Here is a 23,937-nt window from a genome sequence, read left to right as displayed (position 1 = left end):
CATCTCCTTTGCATGCTACAAAGATTGATAGTTCTTTACTTTTTTCAAGCAGCTGAAGTTATCCACTGAGCAGAAACTAGCTAATGGGCACTTTCTTGCTGTGCCACTCACAGCAAGGGACATTCAGCATGGGACACTCAATTCTCAGCTTTACAACACTTAGTATGAGAATGGTTGGGTTCTTTTTCCCTTCAGGAAAGGACTATATGAACTTCAAGCAGGTTAAAAAAAAAAAAAAATCAGTAAGCTTCTAGGCATCCCATTCTTTCAGAAATTGTGTGATTTTCCAGTTCCATGTTGACTTAAGCATCTCCCATATAGAAAAGAGGGAGAAGCTGTTTCATATGATAACATGTTACTTTAACATAAGCATCTGCACTTCTGTTTTCTTTTTCTTTATTAAACTCTGGAAAATTCTAGAAATACATTTATCTATGTTTTTTCCACATTTTAATGTGTTCAAAATTTCAGTGTATTATTGCTAGTGTACACAATGGTAAAGTCGGACATATGATGCTATTTTTTTTATAGTTACTAAAATATCTACCACCATGTCTTACAATTAGTCAAAATGTAGTTTGATGCAATTAAAAGAATTTCAGTAATGTGTGTTCTAAAAAATTCAGTCCTCCATTTAAGAAATCCTAAAATATAGTCACTGCTCAAGAGGAACATTTCTGCAGCAAGGAAGAGAGCTTAAGGAGAACAGAAAATGGAGATAATTCCTGCCTTTTACCGCCAGATTTGTAATCTGGACTGTCCAAAAGGAAGCTATGGAAAAACTGCCACTTTTGCCACCATGTTTACACTAAATATGGAATTGCAGACAAGTCAGTTTGAGTCAGGAGATAAAGCCTGCATGACCTCTTCATTTAAAATATGACAGCAATAATTGTCTGTTGAGTTGCTTTCAGATATCTGGACTCATCAGTTGGAGAGAGGGAGCCTGGATACATAACTGAGAAGTTATTGTTTTGAAGAGGGGCTGAAAATGGCTGATTGGAATGAAAAGCAACTTCTGTAATATCCCATTTCCAGTCTTTTATCACTTTTTAAACTACTTACCTGAACTTATTTTAAATATATCTATTTGTAATTTGTGATAGCTGTTGCCCTTATTAGTCATCCTATTAAAAAATCCAACCAAACAAATAACAAAAAAACCCCGAAATTCCCCAAACAAAAAACACATACATTAGTTTAGCTAACATTTTTACTGTCTGTTTGTAGTATAATTAATAGTATTTTATTTAATGTAATGTAAAAATAGCAAAAGAGATAGCAAAAAATTACTTGGGGAAAAAAAAAGTGCCTACATTTAATTGACCCAAACTTTGATAGAATTTATAGACAAATACTTATTAAATAAAAAAAAATATTTTAGGGTTTGCCAACAACCCTGAGAGTATGTCCCTTTCTTTACCTAGCTCCAAATGTGTATTTTATGCCACTTAGCTAGGAGAAACCAGTTTTTCATCTTAATAAAATGTGGCAAGTTATCTGAGCAGGAACTTCTTATTTTTCATCCTGACCTCTCTTTGCTTTCTTCCATGTGCAGGTTCTGAAAATAGCTGTGGCCAAGTTTTCAATACTAGTGCAGAGTAATGAAAAGGCCAGTAGCAGAAACACAGAATCACTGAGGTTGGAAAAGACCTCTAAGATCATCGAGTCTGACCTTCAACTGAACTCCACCCTGTCAGCCAGACCCTGGCACTCAGTGCCACATCTAGACTTATGAACATTTCTTACATCCTGACTATTTTCCCATGTTCTATTAAATTCTTCTAAGAAAGGTCTGTAAGAACAGAAGCTTAGGGTCATTTTTTAAAACAGAAATAAAAGTGCATATTTTGTCTTCAAAGCTATTTATAACAGAGCATCCACATGTTTTTCTTCTTACTTATTAAAGCGTTCTTTCTAAAAGAGTGATTAATATAGTCTATTTATTATCTTTTAAAAGCCCACAACTTTACTGATAGGAATTCCATATGCTTTAAAAAAATTAATAATTAAGCTAAGATGCTAAGATAATATGCCTAAGTACAGATTTAGTTTCCATACTCACTGTGTCAAAGGCCAAAAGTGATTTTATCTAATTCATTTACTCCTACTTTTATTCTGACACATGCTTACTGCCTATGGAAAAAAACCACTTAATTCCTTATGTATTCAGTAGTATGCTCTTGTAATCTTGAGTTTGGCAAACAATAACAGTTACAATTTAAACTATTCAAATTAAATTAAAGTTGACTATAAAAATATTGTACTTCTTTTCATTAAATTATTTAAAATATTATCAGAGACTGTCGGTTCTGAATTAAATATTTAGATTAAATATTTAATCTAAACTCAAATATTTAGTTAAAATTCTACTGTGTGAAATTGAAGGTGCTTGGAAAATCTTCTGCTTTATCTGTGTTGACCACATTTGATTTCCAAGGCATGCTATGTCATATTTTACTTGTGTCTAGTTATATAAAGTTTAAATTAAAAATATATGCTGTTAATGAATTAGTAGAATTATAATTATAATTTATTTATGCTTTTAGATTGCAAGACATATTACTTGTGTTATTATTATGAATACTGTTAAATTTATATTTATATTTGCTACCTAATAAAACTCCTAAACCCAAATCAGCTTCTGATTAAGAGTAAGTTATTTTCATTCAATTTTCCTAAAAATTCTCCTGTAATTTTAAAAAAATTATTGAGTTTGAATAGCAAGAAGTCCTTCTGACTGATTATTATTTTCAATATAAAATGTGGTGCCAAAAGAACAACACAACCATTTATTGTCAACAAGAAATTACGCAATATTACGAGGACTATTGCATATTATGTAGCCTCAAAATGGCAGATTAGTCTGTGCCAAAAAGATATTTAATTTTTAGGCCCTCTTGCAGACAATATTTTTAGAAAAATGTTCTATACTGTTCAGCTGAAAAATGTTTTACAAACGAGTTGGCATGGAGATGTGGAGATCCTGCTCCCTTAAAGCATTTAATTATGTCCCTGCTATTAAGAATACGAATAATCACACCTCAGTGGGGCTACTTATAATTAACTATCTGGATTATAGTATGAATATTGAAAGACTTAATCCACCACTACCTTGAATAACGAATAGCCATATGCAGTATTTTTGCAAAATGTAAAATTATAAATCATATCATATCATAATGTCCATATGTAAAGCACTTAAAGAGATCTTTTTCTATTTAAAATCAGTATTATACTTCAAATCTTTTAAAGTATTCTATCAAAAGGAAGCACCTAGAGTGTAACCAGAAAAAAATAAGTGGGAAAATATAATCTAAAGTGACTCAACATTTCCCATGGTATTATTTTCCACTGCACTGGTCTAAAATATACTGACAGTTACTGTTCCGAGAGGGGGAAAAGTTCCAGAAATAATAGGTAGGTCAAAGAAGTTCTGTCTAATTGGCCTTCTACAAGCTGAAGCAAATGCAAAATAGAGTTTATTAGAATTTTAAGTGCAGAAGGGTAAATGTTAAAACTGCATTAAATAATTGAAGCAAAATAAAACATTTAAAATTGAAAGTATTCCATGAACTACATGTTACAAAAAATAAACCAAAAAAGAAAAGATGCTATAATATGTCTCTGGGACATTGTCTGGGTAGATGGCAATGAGAATCTGGTTTCTAGATAGATTTGTTAGATGAATGATGACATGAAGCACAGATAGTGATATCTGCCTTTGAGTAAGTAAAATAAAACATGTATTTGTTTCCTATTACAATGCAAGAGATAGGCCAATACATTTTCATATTCACACACAGTAACTCTCATATATACAGCTCATAATTATTTTTTTTTTAAATCACATTCATTTCTTCATGTTCAACATACCTGGAATTTGATAGGAAAAAAAATTAGCAGCATGAGTTTTAGTTAGTCTAAAAACTGATTTATCTACTGATTCCAAGTGGCATGATACCAGTGGGATTTTCAGTGGGGGAAAAAAACAATGGGGAGCTGGATCTGCAATGGATACATGAAAAAATTGGGCTGTGTGAATTATTGAAGACTTACCTACTGGAATTAGGAAATTCCTTGAGCTAACAAAACCTCCATGGGGCCCCCAGACCTAATTAATAAAAATATATCTGCACTTCCTAAACACTAAGTTTGGATTTCCCTAGGAATGTCAGCATTCCTTCAGCTCTAACATAGTATCTGTTAAAAACAGCAAAAAAGGGGTTAAATTTCCAGGAACATATGTCTGGGCTGCTGCATGAAGGAAAGCCTGTGTAAACACAGGTGGGAAAACAGATGGAGAAAGGAAAAGATAGCAGGGAGACCAGTCTTATCTTGTGTCCTTTGTGGTTGAGAGGAATTTTGCCAGTGACTACAGAAAAGAGCAGGATGAGACCACAGTGAACAATCAGGCCTCTGTCCATCAGTGAGTAAGCAAATGAAGTAACAGCAGAGTCCTGAATGTGTTCCCAGAAATCCTCCTTTGAGTAAGCTGTGCTGAGCTGTACTGGCTGGGCAGTGTGGGATTTATTCCTTTCTTCTCCTCTCTGTAGGCTTGTCAGCCCCACTCTAACACACCAGCTCATGGAGGCAGCTCAGCAAGTGCTTATCTAAACCAGGACTACCTGTCCTTAGTCACTTCTCTGGTTCTGATTCTGACAGGGCTGGCAGCTGACGGGGCATAGGACCTCATGAAACCACTCCTGCTCATCAAAGTCCTTTGCACTAGCTTTGGGAGAGCTAAAACTTTTTATGTTTTCAGGGGTAACAATCTCAGGCAAGTTATCAATGGTTGAAAGCTGATTTTCCACTTGGCTCTCCAGGCAGGAGCCTGCTGTGTGTAGGTGAGGGCATGGGAACACCATCTGACTGAGTCTGGGGTGAGGGATGTGCAGAGAAGTGGAGGGTCACAAGGTATCAGAGAGCAGAAGGCCTTTCCAGAAGGGAAAGAGAATTTGCAGGGCTTGATCTTACTGTCATGACTGAAGTACCCTTAAGACCCACACATCTGAGAGGAAGGAGATAATTGGAAAGGCTTTATTGTATTAAAGCAAACATCTCTTTAGTTTATTACACTACTGCATGTTTGATAATTAATGTCAGATTAATCATCAGAGATTTTGAATTACCAATTTATATAATATTATTATGTAGTGTTTCTGAAAAAATTCACCACAGCAAAAATCAGAATATTCACACAGCAGTGGTAGTACATCAGTTTCTATCAATATGTATTGGTATAGGTAAATTAGATTAGTATCAGGCTCATTAGATATGTTAATAATTCTGCTCTGTAAAGCCCCTGTAACTGATGAACTAATCTCTTCTATAAGCAAAAGACTCATATTCTGGTGCTTCATCTCAAAAGATGTCAAAATCTTTGCATTTTGCCGATTTTGTATGTGTAGTGAAGAATTAATACACAATCTGTTGAGTAATTCCTCCTGTCACAAGAAGAGCAATTTCTAATCCAACACATGGTACTGAGAGAAAAAGGTTCAACAGGATTGAAACCTGGCAATTTCTTTCCTACCATATATTACTAGGATTATATCATAAATGAGTTTGGACTACCAAGATACTAAAGAGAAAGACAAATATGCACTGAGACAGAGAAAGCAAAAATGGGGGAGCTGTCATAATCCACTGCTGTGTACTTTGTATTTTCAGTATTGTAAACTGTAGATACTCAGGACCAGGGACAAGATGACAAGAAAATTAAACCACTTCATAATCACAACATCCTCAAAATACAATTGCTTACATTTTTCACCTGCCTCCTGATTTTTATTCTTCATTCGAGGAAGCTGAGTTCAAGTGTGTCAATCTCAAGTTTTCAGTTCAGCTTAAATGTGCAGTCAGGTTTTCCAACTTGCTATCCAAAAGGGATAGGTGTAAGCACCTTCCCACTCTTTTCCAGCTTCTGGAGGTTGTTCAAAACTGTGCTTGCCACTTGCGTTTTCCTCCCTTTCCCATCAGTCTCATGCCCATGATGTTCCCCTGCACTGTCAGCTGCTCTGTCTCCCATTTATTTGCACCACTCACAACCTGACTCCTACCCACAGAGTTCTCTCTCTGTTGACATCTATATCGCTCCCCACGCTCTTCCCTACAGTTTTGTCCTATGTGTTAACAGAGTCCGTACCATCCATTCATTCTCTCCTGACCTTCAGTCACATGTCACTAACCCTACAGGCAGCTAGATCATAATTCCTTGAATAAAGAATTGTTTGTATGGTCACATCCAGAGGGCACTGTCAATGGCTCAGAGTCCTGATGGACATCAGTGACAAGTGGTGTCCCTCAGGGATCCATACTGGGACCAGTCTTGTGTAGTGTCTTCATTAATGAAATAAATTAAGCAATTGAGAGCACTCTCAGCAAATTTGCGATGAATCCAAACTAAGCAGTGCAGCTGACACTTCTGAAGGATGGGATGCCATCAAGAGGACCTGGACAAGTTTGAGAAGTAACTTCATTTGAGAATATAATGAGGTTTAACAAGGCCAAGTGCTGGTGCTGCACCTGGGCTGGGACAACCCTGGTACCAGCACAGGCTGGGCATGAACAGCCCCAGAGCAGCCCTGCCCAGAAGGGCTTGGGGGTGCTGTGGGTGAGAGGCTGCACATGGCCCAGCCATGGCACTCACAGCCCAGAGAGCCAAACGTGTCCTGGGCTGCATCCAGAGCCCCGTGGGCAGCAGGGCAGGGAGGGGATTCTGCCCCTCTGCTCTGCTCTGCTGAGACCCACCTGGAGCACTGCATCCAGAGCTGGGGTCTCCAAGACAGGAAGGACTTGGACCTATTGGAACAAATCCAGAGGAGGCCAAGATGATAAGAAGGCTGGAGCACCTCTCCAATAAGGCAAAGCTGACAGAATTGGGTTTTTCAGCCTGGAAAAGAGAAGGCTTAGAGGTGACCTGATTGAGATCCTCTGGTACCTGAAGGGAGTCTCCAAGAAAGAGAGAGAGAGTCTTTCTACAAGAGCATGTGGTGAAAGGACAATGGGAAATGGCTTCAAACTGAAACAGAATAGATTTACATTAGACTCTAAGAAAAAATTCTTTACTGTGAGAGTGGTCAGGCACCGGGACAGCTTGCCCAGAGAGGGTGTGGATGCCCCCATCCCTGGAGTGTTCAAGGATGAACACTCAGATGGGGCTTTTAGCAACTCAGTCTAGTGAAAGGAGTCCCTGACCATGATGGGGGGAGCAGAAGTAGATGATGTTAAACATCCCTTTCAACCCAAGCTAGTTTATGTTTCTATGTTTCTATAGTAATTTCAATTGAGGGCAACCTTATTTCCTGCCATATGAAAACTCTGTCAGTGTCTGTGTGAGAAGTTTCTCTTGTACTTGTACAAGGAAAAGATGCATCAACTGCTATCTATGCTATGATAGTGGCAATTCCATTTCTAATAATGGGGAACAAGGAGCAAAACTTCTAATAATGGGGAACTGTTAGCAAACAGAGAACAAAAAATTAAGGACATAAAAAAATCCACTGATGTTTTGGAGAAAACAAAGTTAATTTAAAAATAAATCCAATAAAAGCCACTATAGAGTATTAAAATCCCATGATTCTTCACTGTTAACTGTGGCTTACATAATTTCACTGAAGTAGAAATAACTATATAACTGCACAGTATAGTGAAAAGTAGTTTCATGTATTCTTCCTTGTCTAATTCCTGTCCCTTTTATAAAAATTCACATGAGCATACCATGAATATGGTAGGGGGAATATGGCCTATTGAAAAGGATAGTACCAGAAACAGCTTTCAAATTCCTGCTAGCACTTGGAGGAGATATGTAGGATGATAATGTCCTTTAACTAGCAGTCTGAAAAAAACCCCACTTACTGGGGATGAAATGAAATGTTGAGCTAAAAATTGCTCCTGCACACAAAGTTCAAGAAGATTACATTTATGGACAAACATGAAGGTCAAGGGACAGAAAGCTCTTCCCACAGAAATACCAGGGAGTAAACCACAAGATCTTTGTGGTTACAGAATTGTATTTACTCCTTCCCTCCCCAAAGGAGAAACCAGCGAGCACAGATGAGGAAGGAGGCAGACAGTAGTCAAGCCCAGATCTTTCTGTTGTCACCACTTTGCATGCCCCTGTCCTAGGGTGACGTTATGATGCTTGTATCCCCATCATGTGTTCTGTTTATGCTGGATATTATATTCTGTGCCTTCAAGAGTGGCTCTGAGAGGAAAGGTGGGGAGAAGAAGCATGGAGTTTGTTATCAGAGAGTGCACTTACTCCTCCACATATGGCTGAATACAGAACTGTGGTGTCTGTAGACAGGGCAGAACAGGGCCCTCCTTTGCTTTTTAGTTAGTTTAGCTAGCTGAGGCAGAGAAGTTCCTGGACTGGTTTTCTTTTTCCCTTTTCTTGAAACTGTTCTAACCTGTTCTGGGAGCTGGGGAGCACTGAGAGCTTGCACTTTGTGGCCTATGGGGGCCTACTCTGGGCAGCAGCCTTTGCCAGCGCCGGAGGGACTGATAACAGAGAGATCACCCAGGAGAGGATTTCTGAATTTGTCATCTCTTCAGAGCAGCAAATGAGTTTTGTCATCTGGTATTGTTCATTTTGTGTGCTGGGGAGTGCTTTGCCTGTTTAAATAAAAAGGTTTTTTCCCACTTCTTTCTGAGGAAATTTTTTCCTGATCTGGTTGTGGGGAGGGGCCCTGTGGGTTGGCTTTCTGGGGGGGCCCCTTTTGGAGGTTTTCTCCCAAATTTGCCCTAAACCAGGACAGTCCCTCAAAAATGAACAGCAAGTGTACAGCAGAGGTGTAGTCTGATTCATCTATTCCACTGGTGGTTATCCAGGCATATTCTTTTTGAGAAGAATTACCAACTAACTGTAAAGTTTATTTGGTTTCCTATTAGACCAGATGTAAGGCTGTTTTTAATTAAAAACAAAGATCAGGCAAGAGAATTTAAATGTTCAACATCAGTCCTCAAACCTCAAGATATTTCCTCTTTTTTTTTACTGCAACTTTTGGTTTCATTAATTTCATTCATTTCAACTTTCATTCTTCCAACAGTCTCCATTCAAGTCACTCCCAAATATTCGTGATTCTGCCTTGGTTCCTCTTAAATCTTGGCTTTCACACTTATCTCCAGTTCTCCCACAACTTAAGAGTTGTTGTTTTTTTTACTGGTAAGTATTTTTACCTAAATTTTCTTCCTGATATAATGTTATTAGCACAGAAATATTTTACATATTAAGAGTTTGGTTTTCCAAATCCAAGGCAGGATGCTGGTGAAACCCTCCACTGTTCTGGAAGTGAGCCTGCAATCTCTCTAGAGACAAGGTCCCCAGGTAACTTAGCTCTGGGACATACCCAACAGACAGAAGTTAGCATCTCTGAGCTGGGACAAGGAAGTTTCAAAACATAAGATATTTAAAAAATTTAAAAAAAATTAAAAATATCTGTTTAGGCATGGCACCCTGTTACCTGTGTGCCCTTTACTTATTTTTGGGAGCTCAGGTGTTGATATTGATGTATTGCATCAGACCTGGGAGCTATACAGATCAGTTGTTACAAGTAGCATTTTAAACATAGTGTGAGCTTCGGATTTATCATGCGTCCTTTAAGCAAAAAAAGGGGTTATTGGTCATAGGATTTGAATGTAGCCTTGACTTCCAGTTTATTATTTTATCACTATGCAATATTCCTTGTGTCTGCTTTGGTCAGGAAGCTTTACTCAGATTCTGATACACACTTCAGGGAAAGTGGGTATTCTCCAGAGAGATGACAATTTTAGAACTGTTTTTTATTTTCTCCTTTGAGAATCCCAACCTTTTCAATTCACATATATCTGATTTGCAGCTTGTTTTCTCTCTTTTCAGCTGCAGTCATAGAATTATAAAATCATGGAATGGTTTGAGTTATAAGGGACCTTAAGGATCATCTAGTTCCAATGCCTTTGCCATTGATGACATTCCCTAGATCAGGTTGCTCAGGGCCGAATCCAGACTGGCCTTGAACAGATCTGTGGATAGGGCATCCACAGCTCCTCTGATCCAGATAGGTCTTTCTTCTCCCCAGCTGGAAATACACTTCTGGAAATTCATAATATATGGTGTTTTTCTACAACAAGTCTGAGCCACATCATTCTGGATCTTGGGGCATTTCCTCTCTCCCTGTGCACTTGTCTTTTCTCACCTGTCCTCACCCCTCCATGCCACAGCAGCAGCTATTACCTTCTGTTTGCCCCAGCAGGCTTTGGATGCATTACCACCCATTTTTGCAACACCTGTCTCATCCCAGCTGCAGTTTGGATGAGCAAAAGTGCTTTGGTATGCAGTATAGTAAGTTCCTGTAGTGTCTGGATATTGCAAGTAGCTTATTTTTTTGTCTGCATTCCTATTAAGAAGGGTAGCAGTTGAATAGGATGAGCTAAATAGTTGTTTGCACTGCAACAACAGGCTGACAGTTATGTAAAATACTTTCATGTGCAATCTCTTCTGATCCTCTGCTGGTTCAGAGGAGTATTATGGCCAGATTCAGCACGCAGGCTCTTGCAAAGACATTTTCATAAACTAGGGCACTGCCAAGCATAGAGGAGACCAAGACCAAGGTTGCTCTGTTTCTTCATCCTCAGCATTTACCTTTTCTTTCTACTTAATCTCCTGTCTTCAGCATCTACAGTTTAATCCTGTGGGATAAGCTCAAGACCTCTTTACCAAAGTGCTTCTACAAATACTGGTGATACAAATCACCTTGCAGAGGCTACTTCGAAGTGACAAGGTCTTCAGGCCAGATCAGTAGGAGTTGCTTTAGCGTATTATTCTAAAATGGGATTAGTTAAGTAACTCTATAGCCCAATCAAAATGCTGAGCCCAATTCACTTTTCTTAGCTTCCCCCCTCTCTTTACCAACTAAATGGCACTGATTAGGCTTTCAATTGAGCATTTTCTGAAAGGGCAGTTATGGGATCATTAATGGAATTCAGCAGCAAATTAATACAATGACCAGCTAACTGTAACTCTCATGAGCAGCAGTGGTACACACACAAATATTCAAGCAGCTTCTGAAAACCAGCTTGCTTGTGGAAGCAGACACCTATTCCATTGCATAAAAATAATTTACAGTCACAAGGAACAACTATTTTGTATTGTCAATTATTATATGTAAGAAAAGCAATTGCTTTCATCAAGATATACATATTCAGATGCCTTCATCTAAGCAAATAACTATTTTTCATTAGGATTACCAGATTAATTTAATTAGGATTAAAAGTAATACCTGATTTAATTTTTTATATTATTTAATAATAATATACATTTGTTAGAGAACTACCTAGTCAAACAGGAAGTCCAGTTTCTCCTAGTATATATTGTCAGGATAAACACTGATGTATGCTAAAATTCATGGAAAAAGCACAAATAACATATTAAAATATGAATGAATTACAAAATATCCCACGTAAATAATGCTCTTCTACTCATTGTTAATTTTTAAATTCTTACTATGATTTTTACCATCAGATTTATGATTCAAAAATTTTATTATTTTTTAAAGATTAATCCTGTCAATTTTACACTTGAAAAGCTATAAAATAACTATGCAAATTAGTTTGCATTTTTATTTAAATATTTTCTGTTAAATAACAGTAATTTTAATTCAAAATAACTTCAAAATTCTGGAAGGTAATTTTGCATTTGTAACAGCTGTCCTCACAACAGTAAGCAGACTCTGAATGTTTTGTTCAGAAATATTTTGCACACTCTTCACTGTGGTTTGAATTGTCTAGGCAAGTGACTCTTAGTTAACTTAATCAAAAGTCTCTTTTAATCTGTTATCTGTATGTATTTTGTTTATCTGTATGTGTTTTGGTTTAGTGTATTCACTCCAGTGTTATTCATTTTTTCCTACTCACCTCCAAAGTAAGAGCCATCTGTCAGCTTCAGCTCCTTGTTGGACTTGGTGATGACACCAGCAACACCGTGTTGAATGAAATACATCTTCTTACCCACGGCCCCTTCTCGGATAATATAATCTCCAGGTTGGAACACCTCAAATCTCAGTTTGCTTAGCATGGCAGTCACAAAATTTGGGTCTGCATTAGCAAAAAGAGGCATTGTAGCCACCAGCTTCCGACAGTTGAAGTTGACAATCTCCTAAATGGGAAGGAAACATCATGATAATAATGGTCAGTAAATATGTTCAATATGATGGGCTTTGAAAAAAGACATTCTGCTTTCTTAATAAAGAATTTCTTTATGCTCATATTGGACTTTTCTGCGTCTCTGTGCTCACTTTATAACATATTTTCATGTGTTTCTAGAGAACTGATTGAAACGAAAGTGCAGTCTGACTTTTATTTCTAAGGTTAAATGTTGCCTTCCTCTGGTGACTTTTCCCATGTTATTTATTATTCCCATTGGAGTTTAAGAGGACAATGTGAGAGAAAGGTAAAAATTAAATAGGAATGACACTGCTTGACAACCAGATTGGCTGTTGCAATAACTATATTAAGTGATAAAATGATGCAAGCACTGTGTTTCCAAAAATTACACCATCTTTCTGTTTGAACATATCTAGTGGTAATATAAATATATATTACATTAGATAGTTGAAAGCAACAGGAAAATATCCTGCACAGTTTCTAATTAATTTTGTAAACACAGAAACATACATTTCTGCCTTTTAAAGAGATGTGTTTAAAGTAGAAAGCACTACTATTCTCCTAGGGCCTTAAGGATTTCTCCTACCAAGGAGAAACTGCATTTATATTTACAGAGCACACTGTAAGCTCATCTGCATGAAAAGATTAGCACCAAAAAAAGCTGATAATGTCATACTTACTTTAAATAAATAAAAAGAAAACAAAACCATACGAATAATTTATGAAATATTTTCAAGCTCATTCTTGCAGACCTTACATTGTCTTGGGAATACAACATGGTCAGTTGCCATTACAGATTTAACATTGCATTGAAAAACTGAGACTAATCAGTATTGCACACCAAGAATGGCTCAGGCAGGCAACATCTACTGAGGAGGCAAACCCAACATGACAGGAAGAGCAAATATAATCATCTGTATATAAATGAAGACAGAGAAAATAAAAGAAAAATACAGCCAGCAGTCACTTAACTGCTTGCAAAACAAAATATGCCTTCATTGTCTGTGGAGTACCCCTAGCATTTCTTAAACTAATACTTCAAGATTGATGTAAAGGACAAATTCCACCTACCAGTGCTCTCACTCCCATGACTGCATTCCTGCTGGAAGTGGCTCCATGCATCTGCTGTCTCATATATCTCATATATGCCACACAGACAACCCTGATCATGAAGCTCAGATATAATTGTCCAGAGATCACACAAATTCTTTTCCTCTCCCTGTCCCACAATGTAATAACCTGCTTATAGGCATGTTGGGGAAGTTCAAGTAATTTCACACTATAAGCAACAAAACCATAGTGGGTTTGTCAAATTAGTTCCCTTGCATCTAGGAAAGACATGGGAATTCCCCTCTGAAGGGAAGACATTTGTTACTGAAGCAACTAACAGGCAAGTGCATTAAGAGTGAGAAGAGTGAAGAAACAACCACCTTTCCCTGAGCAATCAACATGCTTTCCAAATAAATCTAGTGGGACTTAGAAAAGTAAATTTGAACAAAATGTCTCACTAAGCACCCTAAAAACTAGTTTCCCGTGTAAAAAACCCATGGTAAATTTGATGCAGGATGTCTTCTGTTTGCCTGAATCCAAAAATGATTGCAAGTAGCAGCATGCGGATTGCCATATCGGTGACATTCAAATCTGTGAATACTGCTGAGTCAGTAGGTCAAGAAGGGCAATGCCAAGATACCCTCTAAGTATATTTTTTATGAGGCAATAAGTATCATAATGAGATTCCAACTGTCTGTCTTTCTAAGGCATGGAGACAAGCTTATTTTCCTTCTTGTTTAAACTCTACATTTATTAGTAATGCTTCAGCCATCACCTCCCTCCCAAAGGAAAGTTATTTGCTTCTCTGACTGCCAGCAATGTGGTGGCATCCCATGAGGAGCCCCAGACTACATCCCCTGCTCCCCATGAGACTGCCTTGCTGCCATCTCCACTGACGCTGGCAACAGCTATTACTTGTCTTGTCTTGCTCAGGGACTTTTCAGTAGGCTTGCTGCTTGTTTTCTGCTTCTGAAAGTGAATAGCTTGTCTTGCATGCCCAGGAGGCAGAGAAAGGAAATTACTAAAGAAAGCAAAAATTGACTGGAAATTATGTAGAAGCTGGTGGGGAAGCACAGAAAAGGCTGGGAGAGTAGAAAGTTCAGCTCCAGTCAAGATTAGGAAGAAAGAGTAAAATAGGTGGAGTAGTACTATGAAAGAGAGAATGGGAAGAAACACAAAGAAGGAACAGTAAGACCTAGAAAAAAATAAACAGAAAAAAAAAGAAGGCAGGAATCTTGACTTTAAAAACAGGTTGAGAAATGGAAATTGCAGAAAAGTGAGAACACAGGAACACAAAACCTGGAGAATTGGTGTCTGGAGTGAAAGCTGAAAAGTAGGGCAGATGAAGTAAACAAAAGGGAAATTGGAAAAAAAAAAGAAGTTATCCCTAACATATCTTTATCAGTATAGAGAGGGGAGAATTCAGACCTGGATGAATCCTCTGTGCAGATCCAGTCCTACCCACCAGAAGGGAATTCATCACATCTTGGGAATCCCAACAACACATACCTTTGAAAGAGGATTTTCACCCATGGAATCTCATGTCCTCTTATGGCTCAATCTTCTGCCCACTTTTCTGTCACATTATGTAACCTGTATCTGGATATGCCCATGTATGCACACACATTATCCTGCTCAGCCTGAGTTGCCTAATGAAGGTACCAACATAGCTACAAAACCACCCTGCTGAGGTAATTTCAGCTGTTATTCCTAGTAATGCATTCATTTTGTTGATTAGTTTTCTGTGAAAGTTTGCACTAAAGTACAAACTTCCCTTATTTAAGATGTTAGAAGGTGGAAAATTACCGAGGGAGAAAGAAATGTGTCATTTTTAAGTGCTTTGTTTTTCTTTAAAGTGTTCTTTTATTTAAATATGAGATCATTCAGAGCAGTAAAATACATTTCCCTGAATCTTAATCACAGGCAGTTCTGCAATTTCAGGTTCTTGTGTATTACTTTAAATATCATCCTGGGGAGAAAGAAACAGTAAAGATTATGAAAGTGTTTTATGTAACTCAGAAAGTACTAGGAGAAAAAGTTCTGAGTTTTAAAAGAGAGGTAACAAAAGAACAAACTGACAAATTAAGAGTTGACATTTTGTATAGAGAAAAATCTTTCACTCTTATTTTTCTTTTAATTCTTTGGAGCTAGACTGGAACCAGACTATGGTGCCCACTATTACATCTTCATTAAATGAGATTTTGTCTCACCTCTACTTGAAGAAAATACCAAACGAAGCCTGAGGAAAGGATCACGGAAGACAATATCAAATGAAGCTTGAAGAAGGGATTAGGAATGCATTATATAGCTGAAATGGTTAAAGAGCAAGAATGAATCAGACCTAGATAGAGCAAGTGTTGATCTATCCCAATTGCTGGTCTCTTACACAATAATTAAGAGATGCAATGGTCTGCTTTATATAAGAGATTGGTTAGGTAATTACACTGGCTTCTGCTCCTTTGTACTATATTGGATTTATTACTCATCTTGACCTTTCTGGACTTTTTTCAAACTGATGTTAAAGTGTCAGATATTATCATTTTGTGTGGGTTCAATATTTCTTGATGGCTTCTCTGAAGCATCTCAAGATGTTACAGAAGCAGTCACAAGGCTGTCCCAACCGTGACTGCAGTTGTCTGATGGCATCTCTAGAAGTTTTTAGGACCTCTTTTCCAGAAAATTTTTAGATGGATAGTAGTTAGACTGACTGGAAAATCCTGTTGCCATAAAAAAGGAAAAGTTCTTGAAAGATCTGTATGCCTGAAAAGTTCTTTACTTTTTCTCAGTAATCCAGTTGAGCTAATAAAAGGTACTACTTCCATCAACAAACTATGTTCTCCCTATGTGTAGGCCATTTGGAAAAATGGCTTAGTTTAGCTTAATTATGAGACTTCTACATACTATTGCAAAAATCTAGTGTATAACTGTAACAGTGCAAGTTTTTTTCCCCAAGTGTTCCTTTACATTTTGCTTTAAAAGGATGTGAAACTAAATCAGTCTTAATTTCCTGATCATTGAAAGGAAGAAATCACTTTACTGAGAAAACTATTTTTCCCTTAGAAATACCTTGCAAATGAAAAATTACTGACCCATCATTAAGTGAGAACCATAGGCATTATATTTAGGGATTTGGGTTAATTTGAGCAGGTTAGATATATTTAAACCCAGTTCTAAGGAGCTATATTCTCTGTGTGTTCATGATTTCCTGTAATTTTTTAACCCATTGGTCAATTATAGTTGAGTTTGGCAGAAAGGAGGCATCTCACTGATACTAAGTTCTCACAGGTTTTATGACAGCAGGCAGTCAGGAGGACTAGGATTAGTATCCCACTGAGGGAATGACTACATCATTATCTAACAACTTGTTAAATGCCAAAAAATCTACATGTGGCAATGGGATGCAATATTCTTCATTTCTGGTGCACCTGAAGTTGTTCAAATTGCTTTGACACATTCTGTTTTATCATCTCTACAGAGTGTATGACTTAAAAATAAATTTTGCTCAGAGGCCTTTTATGTAAGTAAAAACAACTACATAAATTTTTTTTCTCTTTGAATGGGATTGCCTCAACTTTCCATTTTTCAATTACACTGATAAGTTTCAACATAGAGACTCTGCTTAAATTTTACTTTTAAACATGGTAACTCTTCACCATTATATCTAGAATTGTGTCAAGAAACACTATTCTTTTTCCTTCAGGATTTGGTATTTTGTCATTTTGTCAATAGAACTGGATATTCCTTGTGTCTGTTTTAGAAGCCTGTGTAGCCCCTATGGTTATATATTTTAAAGCCCAAGAATGCTCTGGTCTGAGGTACCAACTTATCTGACCCAAAGACAAAGCACAAAACCTGAAAAAAGCCTTTGATCTCTAAGGCAAAGAGAGTCCATGGGATCTCAATTGCCTTGAAAACCAGTGACCAGCCTGTCTATTTCATTTTCAAAGTCCTCCAGCTCCCAAGACCCCCAGTATATACCTGGATAAAGCATATCCAAATGCAGAAAATTTGCCATCCAGCCGTGAGATAAACTTAGGCACAATGAAGGAAGGAATTCATAGGCTTTGCAGAAAAACAATGAATGAAATTCTGATTCTACCAAGACTGACAGGACTGAGTTAAAGCAGGGGTTTTTTTTTCTGTCTAGCTCTTTTCAACTCCGATTAAGACAAGTCAGCCCTAAACAGAGCATATGGTAGCTGGTATTGCTGTCTTCGAACAGAAAGCAATCTTTTTTATGCATTTGCAATCAGGAGGGATAAAGATTTGACCAATTATATTTTCTTCGCTTAGCTGATTAAACGTCGGCCTTCTGCATACTTTTCTGTCATTCCCTTCTTGATTAGAATTTTCTATTCAACTCTTTATATGCATTTTTTATGCTTCAGTATTATTATTGCATTAAATTCCAATGCAGACAGAATAATCCTTTTGAGGCAATATGGTTCAACCAAACCTCCAATAAAGGCACTCTGATGAAAGATATCCATCTTTTTCCCAGCTTGTTAATTGATTTAATGGAGCTTAAGAGAAAGCAGTCCTGTGCATCTCAAGCTCCTCTTCAGATTGTCCATTATATTTAGAAGATTAGAAAAGAGAAAAAGAAAGAAAAAAGACACTATCCACTCTTTCATTCATCCACTGCTTATCCATTTTCTAACTATTTTTAAAAGGAATTTAGCTTTCATCTTCTTCAATGTTCTGATATGCTAAATGCTGCTTAAGTTTGTTTTCCAGCTGGAAAAAGGACGAGAGGCTTTAAAATGGGAGCAGCAATACAGCCAATGTTTTAAGGAAGCATGTAAAAGAGAGATAGCCAGTCTAATTTCAAAAGCCTGAGAAGTCCTGATAATTGAGATAAGTACTTAAAGTTTGGTCCATTTGACCAGTCTCTACTTCTTGAAGGTTTTACCCTTTAAACTATTCTGCTGAACAAATTTTCTCTGTGTATGCTTTTTTGGAAAAAACACCCACAGTTTATTAAAGAAGGTAATGTGGAATTAGTGCTGTACCATAACAGCAGTTGCTGTAGAGACTGTGTTGTCTTATTAACTGAATAAATAAACTGCAATTTTCAAAAGTATTTAACAATCACTATTTCAGTTTTTTGCCTCCGAGTAACTAAATATCTTCATTCCCATTTGTGTGTGTGTGCACTGGAATGTTGTACTTGTTAATCCTATACAGTATTTAAAATAATATCTTTGGGGGGGTGCTAATTAAGGCTGATATCTTTGTTTATCAGGAATTTTAAATATTGAAGTTGCCCATTAAGCCAATGAGAATACAGATTTAAACACATGTACTTTAACACTGCAGCAGAAAATAAATACTAAGGAATATGAAGTTGAAAAACTCCTATCAGCACCAATATCCTGTTGGTATCTATATGGTTTTCCATATTTTGTGTTAAGTGCATGGAAAAGTGGCACGAGTTAGACTTCATGTTTGCTTCACAATGAATGAAGCAACTTTCATCTTTTCCTAAGCATCACTTTTAGTGATTAAGAAAGAGGAGAAAGTTTTGCTAATAATCACAAAACTCTGTCAAACTCTGTCCAGTTTGCTTGCTCACAGGTTAGTCTCTACTGCAGCACTGCTTCTCCATGTCTTTGGAGCCTCCAGTCACCTCCTCCAGCTGGTGATCTGGTTTAATGGTAGTGGAAACCATTTCCACTGCTATGCCTTTGTACTGAAACCCCACTTGCCATCACCAGTCAGTATGTGCTTTACCTTCTATGTCATCTGTGTGGCAGCTACCACTTTTTAATAGTAGTAACTACTACACTACTACATGCTCCAAAAAAAAAAAAAACTAGTTCAATTGCTACTTACAGCTTTGCTCAATGAAGACTACCTCCAGTATCCACCCAAGTCAGTAAGATTTTACCTGATCACCACAAGAAAAGGGGGTTTGTTTTAGAACAGTGCTGGAAAGAGTGCTGCTGTTCTCAGGACAGTGCTTGATTCACCTGATAGCAAGGTAAAGTAATTGTGCTTGAGAGAAAGAAAAAGAGGACACAGTGGAGTTTCACAAAGGCAGCCTGAGTTACATTTGTGTAAACTATTAGGTAAAATACATTGATTGGGGTGCTTTATTGTTTAAAACATACAGTTAGAATGCAGGACAGCCTGGAGAGTTTCTCTCACTTGAGAAAAGGAATGCCATGCATAGAATAACTTGTGGATGAAAGCAGGGAGGAAGAAATCTGTGTTTAAAGCTATCAGGGGTGACTGGGGGCTAAAACAAAGTTTGAAGCAAAGAACTAGGTGGTGGGAAAATATAAACATGCCTTAAAAGAAATGGAAAGCCATGGTTTGGGTACAATTTTTTTGTGTTATTTCTGATTTGCTCTTGTTTGTTCCAGATCAGAAACGGAAGCTGTGAATGCATCCATGGAAAGTTTAATGTGTGCTCTGAAACAGGCAAGTAATTCCTTCTGCCATTCCAACTCTCCCTGTGTCCTCTCCTCCCTTCTTCTGTCCTCCATGTACTGCAACCCAGATGGCCAAAAGTGAGCAAGAACACAGTTCCCAAGAGAAGGTTCTTTATCTACACCCTATGTGTATGGTTTAGTTGACACAGTAGCAACAACAACCAGGAAAACAGTTATTTAAAAATCAGTGGTGATTTGTTCACTGAGTTATTTTACAGCTCTTGAGCAGCTCTGGATGAGAAATACTGTTATCTTGTTAATTGCTAGGTTAACACTTACTCTTCTTATAATGAATTAAAAGCCCACTGGTTCAAAGGCTCTCCCTATAAATTTATTAAGTGGCTTAAATTAAATCTTACCGATGACACTGGATAAATCCCAGTTAGCTGAACTTGGAATATCCACACTGAAATTATGTTTAGTGTTTTTAAGTACATTTCAGTTTGCATCAAATCTGATTTGTAACTACTCAGTAAAGGCCTACATTATATTATGTGCAAGAAATATCAAACTTTTAACTCTACCTAACACACAAAATTTAGACTTTGTTAGACCATGTCTATTCCACATTTTAAAGTGAGAAAAAGAGATTTTATAATGAATGAGAATTATTTAGGCTTCTTAGGTAAATGTGTGACAGGACCCTGAATGCCTGCATGTATATGTGCTAGAATATTTACAATGCCAGCTAGAGAGGTACACAGCTATATATAACAGAAGGATATAAAAAGAAAGATAAGGAGGATGCACAATCCCTTTCTAATTCTGAACTCGGCCTTCGTCACTGCTTTGCAATGTGAACTGGGGCAAGCTAATTGTAATACCATTTGAATTTGCCTTCTAAAGGAAACTACTGGCAAGGATGCTGGAGTGGTATCAGGTGCAAAGGCTCAGTGATCTTACGTTGTGAGTAGCAACTTGCAATACAGGTGTAAGAAGTCCATGACCCACATTCAGGCCACTGCACCAGAGCTCAAGCATGCAGAAGTAGAAAAATACTGAAAGTGCTGATTTTAGAGCCCTGGTTTACAGTGAAACATGAGGATGATGCTCATTTGTAAGGGTGAGACATAGAGAGCTGGCTCCAGAAAAGTTATCAGCAGGTCATAAAAATGGAGATGAATTTTCTGGGAATAATTTAGTAGAGTGTCAGCCAGACAGCCCTCAAGACAGAATTTGTTTGAGAGTACCACTTTGGCTAATATTGGTAGCTGCAGGGGAAAGAGATGAATAAATTGCAAGGGAGTTGTAAAGAGTGGAAAAAATTTGAGGAGGGCAAATGGTGACAGCAGAAACAGCCTCAATAGCAGATCATGTGGAGCAAAGAGAAGGAAATCTGGCAGGAGTAGACGAGTCAATGTGTATTAGTAATAACAGCTAGAGCAAAAGTAATGCATTAGACTTTAAACGTCCAGTGTTTAGTGTGTAGGCAGACACACTAAATAATGGCATGGCATCAGAGTAACAGAGTCACTTTACAACTAGGAGCCAAATCACCGTCAAGACTTGACATATCAAGGATGCACCAGGACATCCTCAGCATTTTTACATTCTGAAAACTCTTATTCTATAGAAAATGGAGAAGAAGCAGCTATGTAAATAATAAAAAAGAAACCAGGGGAGATGCCTACAGCCTTCTGCTGTCTACATTTACTCTTTGCTTTGCTCTTTGAATGCCATCACTGAGGCCTTAAATACTTGTGCTTGTGCTTCTACTACAGGGTTGGACATACACTAAAAGCAAAGGGGTCGGATGACAGCAGGGCACTCAGGATCTGCCATTAGCATCTGTGCATGAGCCCAGGCAGCCATGGTATGCTGTTCTTTATGTAATTTTAATATTCTTTTTCAAAACAATTTCAGTTCATCTGCTTGCTCAAAGTTTGAAATATATATAACTATTAGTAGCATTTAATTAACTTATATGTATAATTTAATTGCTCACTTAGTGAATTAAAGATAGGCTGAGGTTTATTTCCATAAGAAATATATTCCTATAATTTATTCAGAAAGTTCTTGAAATTATCTTTAGACTATATCTTAATCTCTACTTTTATGAATAAATTTCTCTATATTGATTTTGTATCATAGGAGGACCCCTAAACTCCTTGTAACTACAAATAATTTTAAGGTAATATATTATAAATATAGTCTGGTGGCATAAGGAAATTAGTGCTGAGATATATGACAACAGCAGAAGAAGGGAGACCATATCAGAGTACCTAATGCAATATATGCACTTAGTACTTTGCAAAGGTATCAACAGAGTTTGACACAGCATTCTTCTCAAACAGACATCCTGTACGTGTGTTTGCATGTATGTGTCAGAGTATATGTATATAGGTGTGTAAATATATGTATGTATGTATGTGTGTGTATATATATATATATATATATCAACATGTATATACATATATACACCTATGCATATATATGTTCTCCCACACATGTATTGATATGTGTACTGGACATACCTCTATGTCCTTTACATTAAATGAAAAAAAAAATCAAAGTGTAACTAATTAATGTGTCCTATTAGAAACTATATTTCAAATTAGATTTAGTTATCTTATTTAGAGGTTGATACAACTCACGTAAGAGTGTGTGTGCTTGTATAACCCAAGTTATAATCTCCAAGCAAAGAGGTGAGAGGAAAGAAGATTCTGCTCCAAGTCCCAATTATGTTCTTTGGAAATGAAATGTCCTGATGTTCTGTATTCTGCAAGGACACATGATCTGTATCTATTTTCAGCTAACTTCTTTTCACATGGTGGCCTAAAAATAGGCCAGCCATGAACTTTAAATAATGGCTCAGGAAGGTTATTAACCTCTTTCTCACATTCTAAGTTTGTCCCATTGCTCTAAGTATCAATATTATGAAGAACGTATCTGGTGTTAGAGAATGACAAAGCAAGCTACATACACTCCATTTCTGCTCCTCTACAGATGCCTTTGCTTCTTAATTCCCTTCAAGGGCTTATATAAATTAAGCTGTCCGCACACAATACTGACAGCATTTCTCTTCCTCTAAGTAGTGAATCTGTTTTCTGCCAGGTGTTAAAAAGCATGAACTATTTCATTTCCAACCCTGCAGGGTGGGAGACTTTCTACTCTTAGTGAAAACTTGCATTTTTCATAAATACACAAGTGTTTATTCAACGTGTGGCAATGATTGGTACATCGAGTTTCTGGATTTTTGTTTTGGGGATTGTGGATATCTGTACTACCTGCATTTCCCAAATACTCTCTTACAACTCCCATAGCATAATGCAAATTTTTCAAATGTTTCTTAATAATTCTGCTCCTTTCTTACTTTTTAAATAGACACAAATACATTGTTGCTTCCTGATTTTCAACCTTAGTAAAAGAAAAAATTCTCACTATGTAGTAAACTTAATTTTTTAATACATGTAAGGGATCTTAATGAGATTACAAAAATAATAGTTTCAGTTGCACAGTGATCTAATGACAGCCATACAGGCTGAAGTGAAAACTGCTAATTACAAAGAATGTGGCTTTTCTTTAAATTGATACCACACAGGTGTTTATTTTATCTACAGAATATTTTAGTTGTGTAGCAATCATCCCATTGCTTCAGCGAGTGCACAAACATGCAATGATCAGTTCACAAATTTGCAACTGTTCATGTTTTAGGGTACCTCATTTGTATCCTTTCAACCAAGCATGGAATTTTTTTGCTTTTCACAAGTGAGGGAAAAGAAAAATTCATTTATTGAGAAGAAAATTAACATAGACTTCACAGAACAAGCTAGGAGATAAAAATCCTTTTCAAGGAATTCCTTGCCTGTCAGTGCTCTACTACTACCAAGGCTGGCTTAGGATCCAGTGCTACAACTGAGCCAGCACTGAGAAAAGGTATTGTGAAAGAGGCAGTGGGGACAGATAAAAATATTGCCTTGAACTCAGTCCAGGAGCTACCAGGAAGTCTGTACCTGTACTCACAGTGTCAGACTCCACATTTTGCTCCAGCTTTTAATTTCACTCCTCTCTGAGACTCTCATTAATCACAAGTATCACATATTAAGTTCTATCAGTGTTAGACACTTTAAATGAAACAAGTGTAATTCAACACCTTGTGCATCCATATATATGCTATATTTAATTATCTGTCTATTTATAATAATTTCAAAAAATTTAATTCAATTTCCATTTTTATTTAATCCCTTACATTGAAATTATCCATCAAAAGAGATTAGATTTTCAAAAGATTATTCTGGAGCTGTTAGGAGACTCCAGATTTTCATCATGTACTAAAAACAATTCAGTGTTTCAACTTTTACTTTTA

At 37.0% G+C, this 23,937-nt stretch overlaps 1 protein-coding gene across 1 annotated transcript in view; it reads right to left on the bottom strand.

The window, feature by feature from the left end:
* HCN1 (hyperpolarization activated cyclic nucleotide gated potassium channel 1) overlaps positions 1 to 23,937 on the bottom strand; it is a 194,873-nt gene that overhangs the window by 10,980 nt on the left and 159,956 nt on the right. The window contains exon 6 of the mRNA XM_054652160.2: positions 11,896 to 12,136. Within this exon, the coding sequence (XP_054508135.2) occupies positions 11,896 to 12,136 (241 nt within the window). The remainder of the gene's footprint in view (positions 1 to 11,895; positions 12,137 to 23,937) is intronic.

This window comes from Agelaius phoeniceus, chromosome Z, assembly GCF_051311805.1.
Source record: "Agelaius phoeniceus isolate bAgePho1 chromosome Z, bAgePho1.hap1, whole genome shotgun sequence".
In the NCBI taxonomy this organism is placed as follows: Eukaryota; Metazoa; Chordata; class Aves; order Passeriformes; family Icteridae; genus Agelaius; species Agelaius phoeniceus.
Note: the sequence above shows the minus strand (reverse complement) of the source record. Positions and strands in the feature narration are given on the sequence as shown.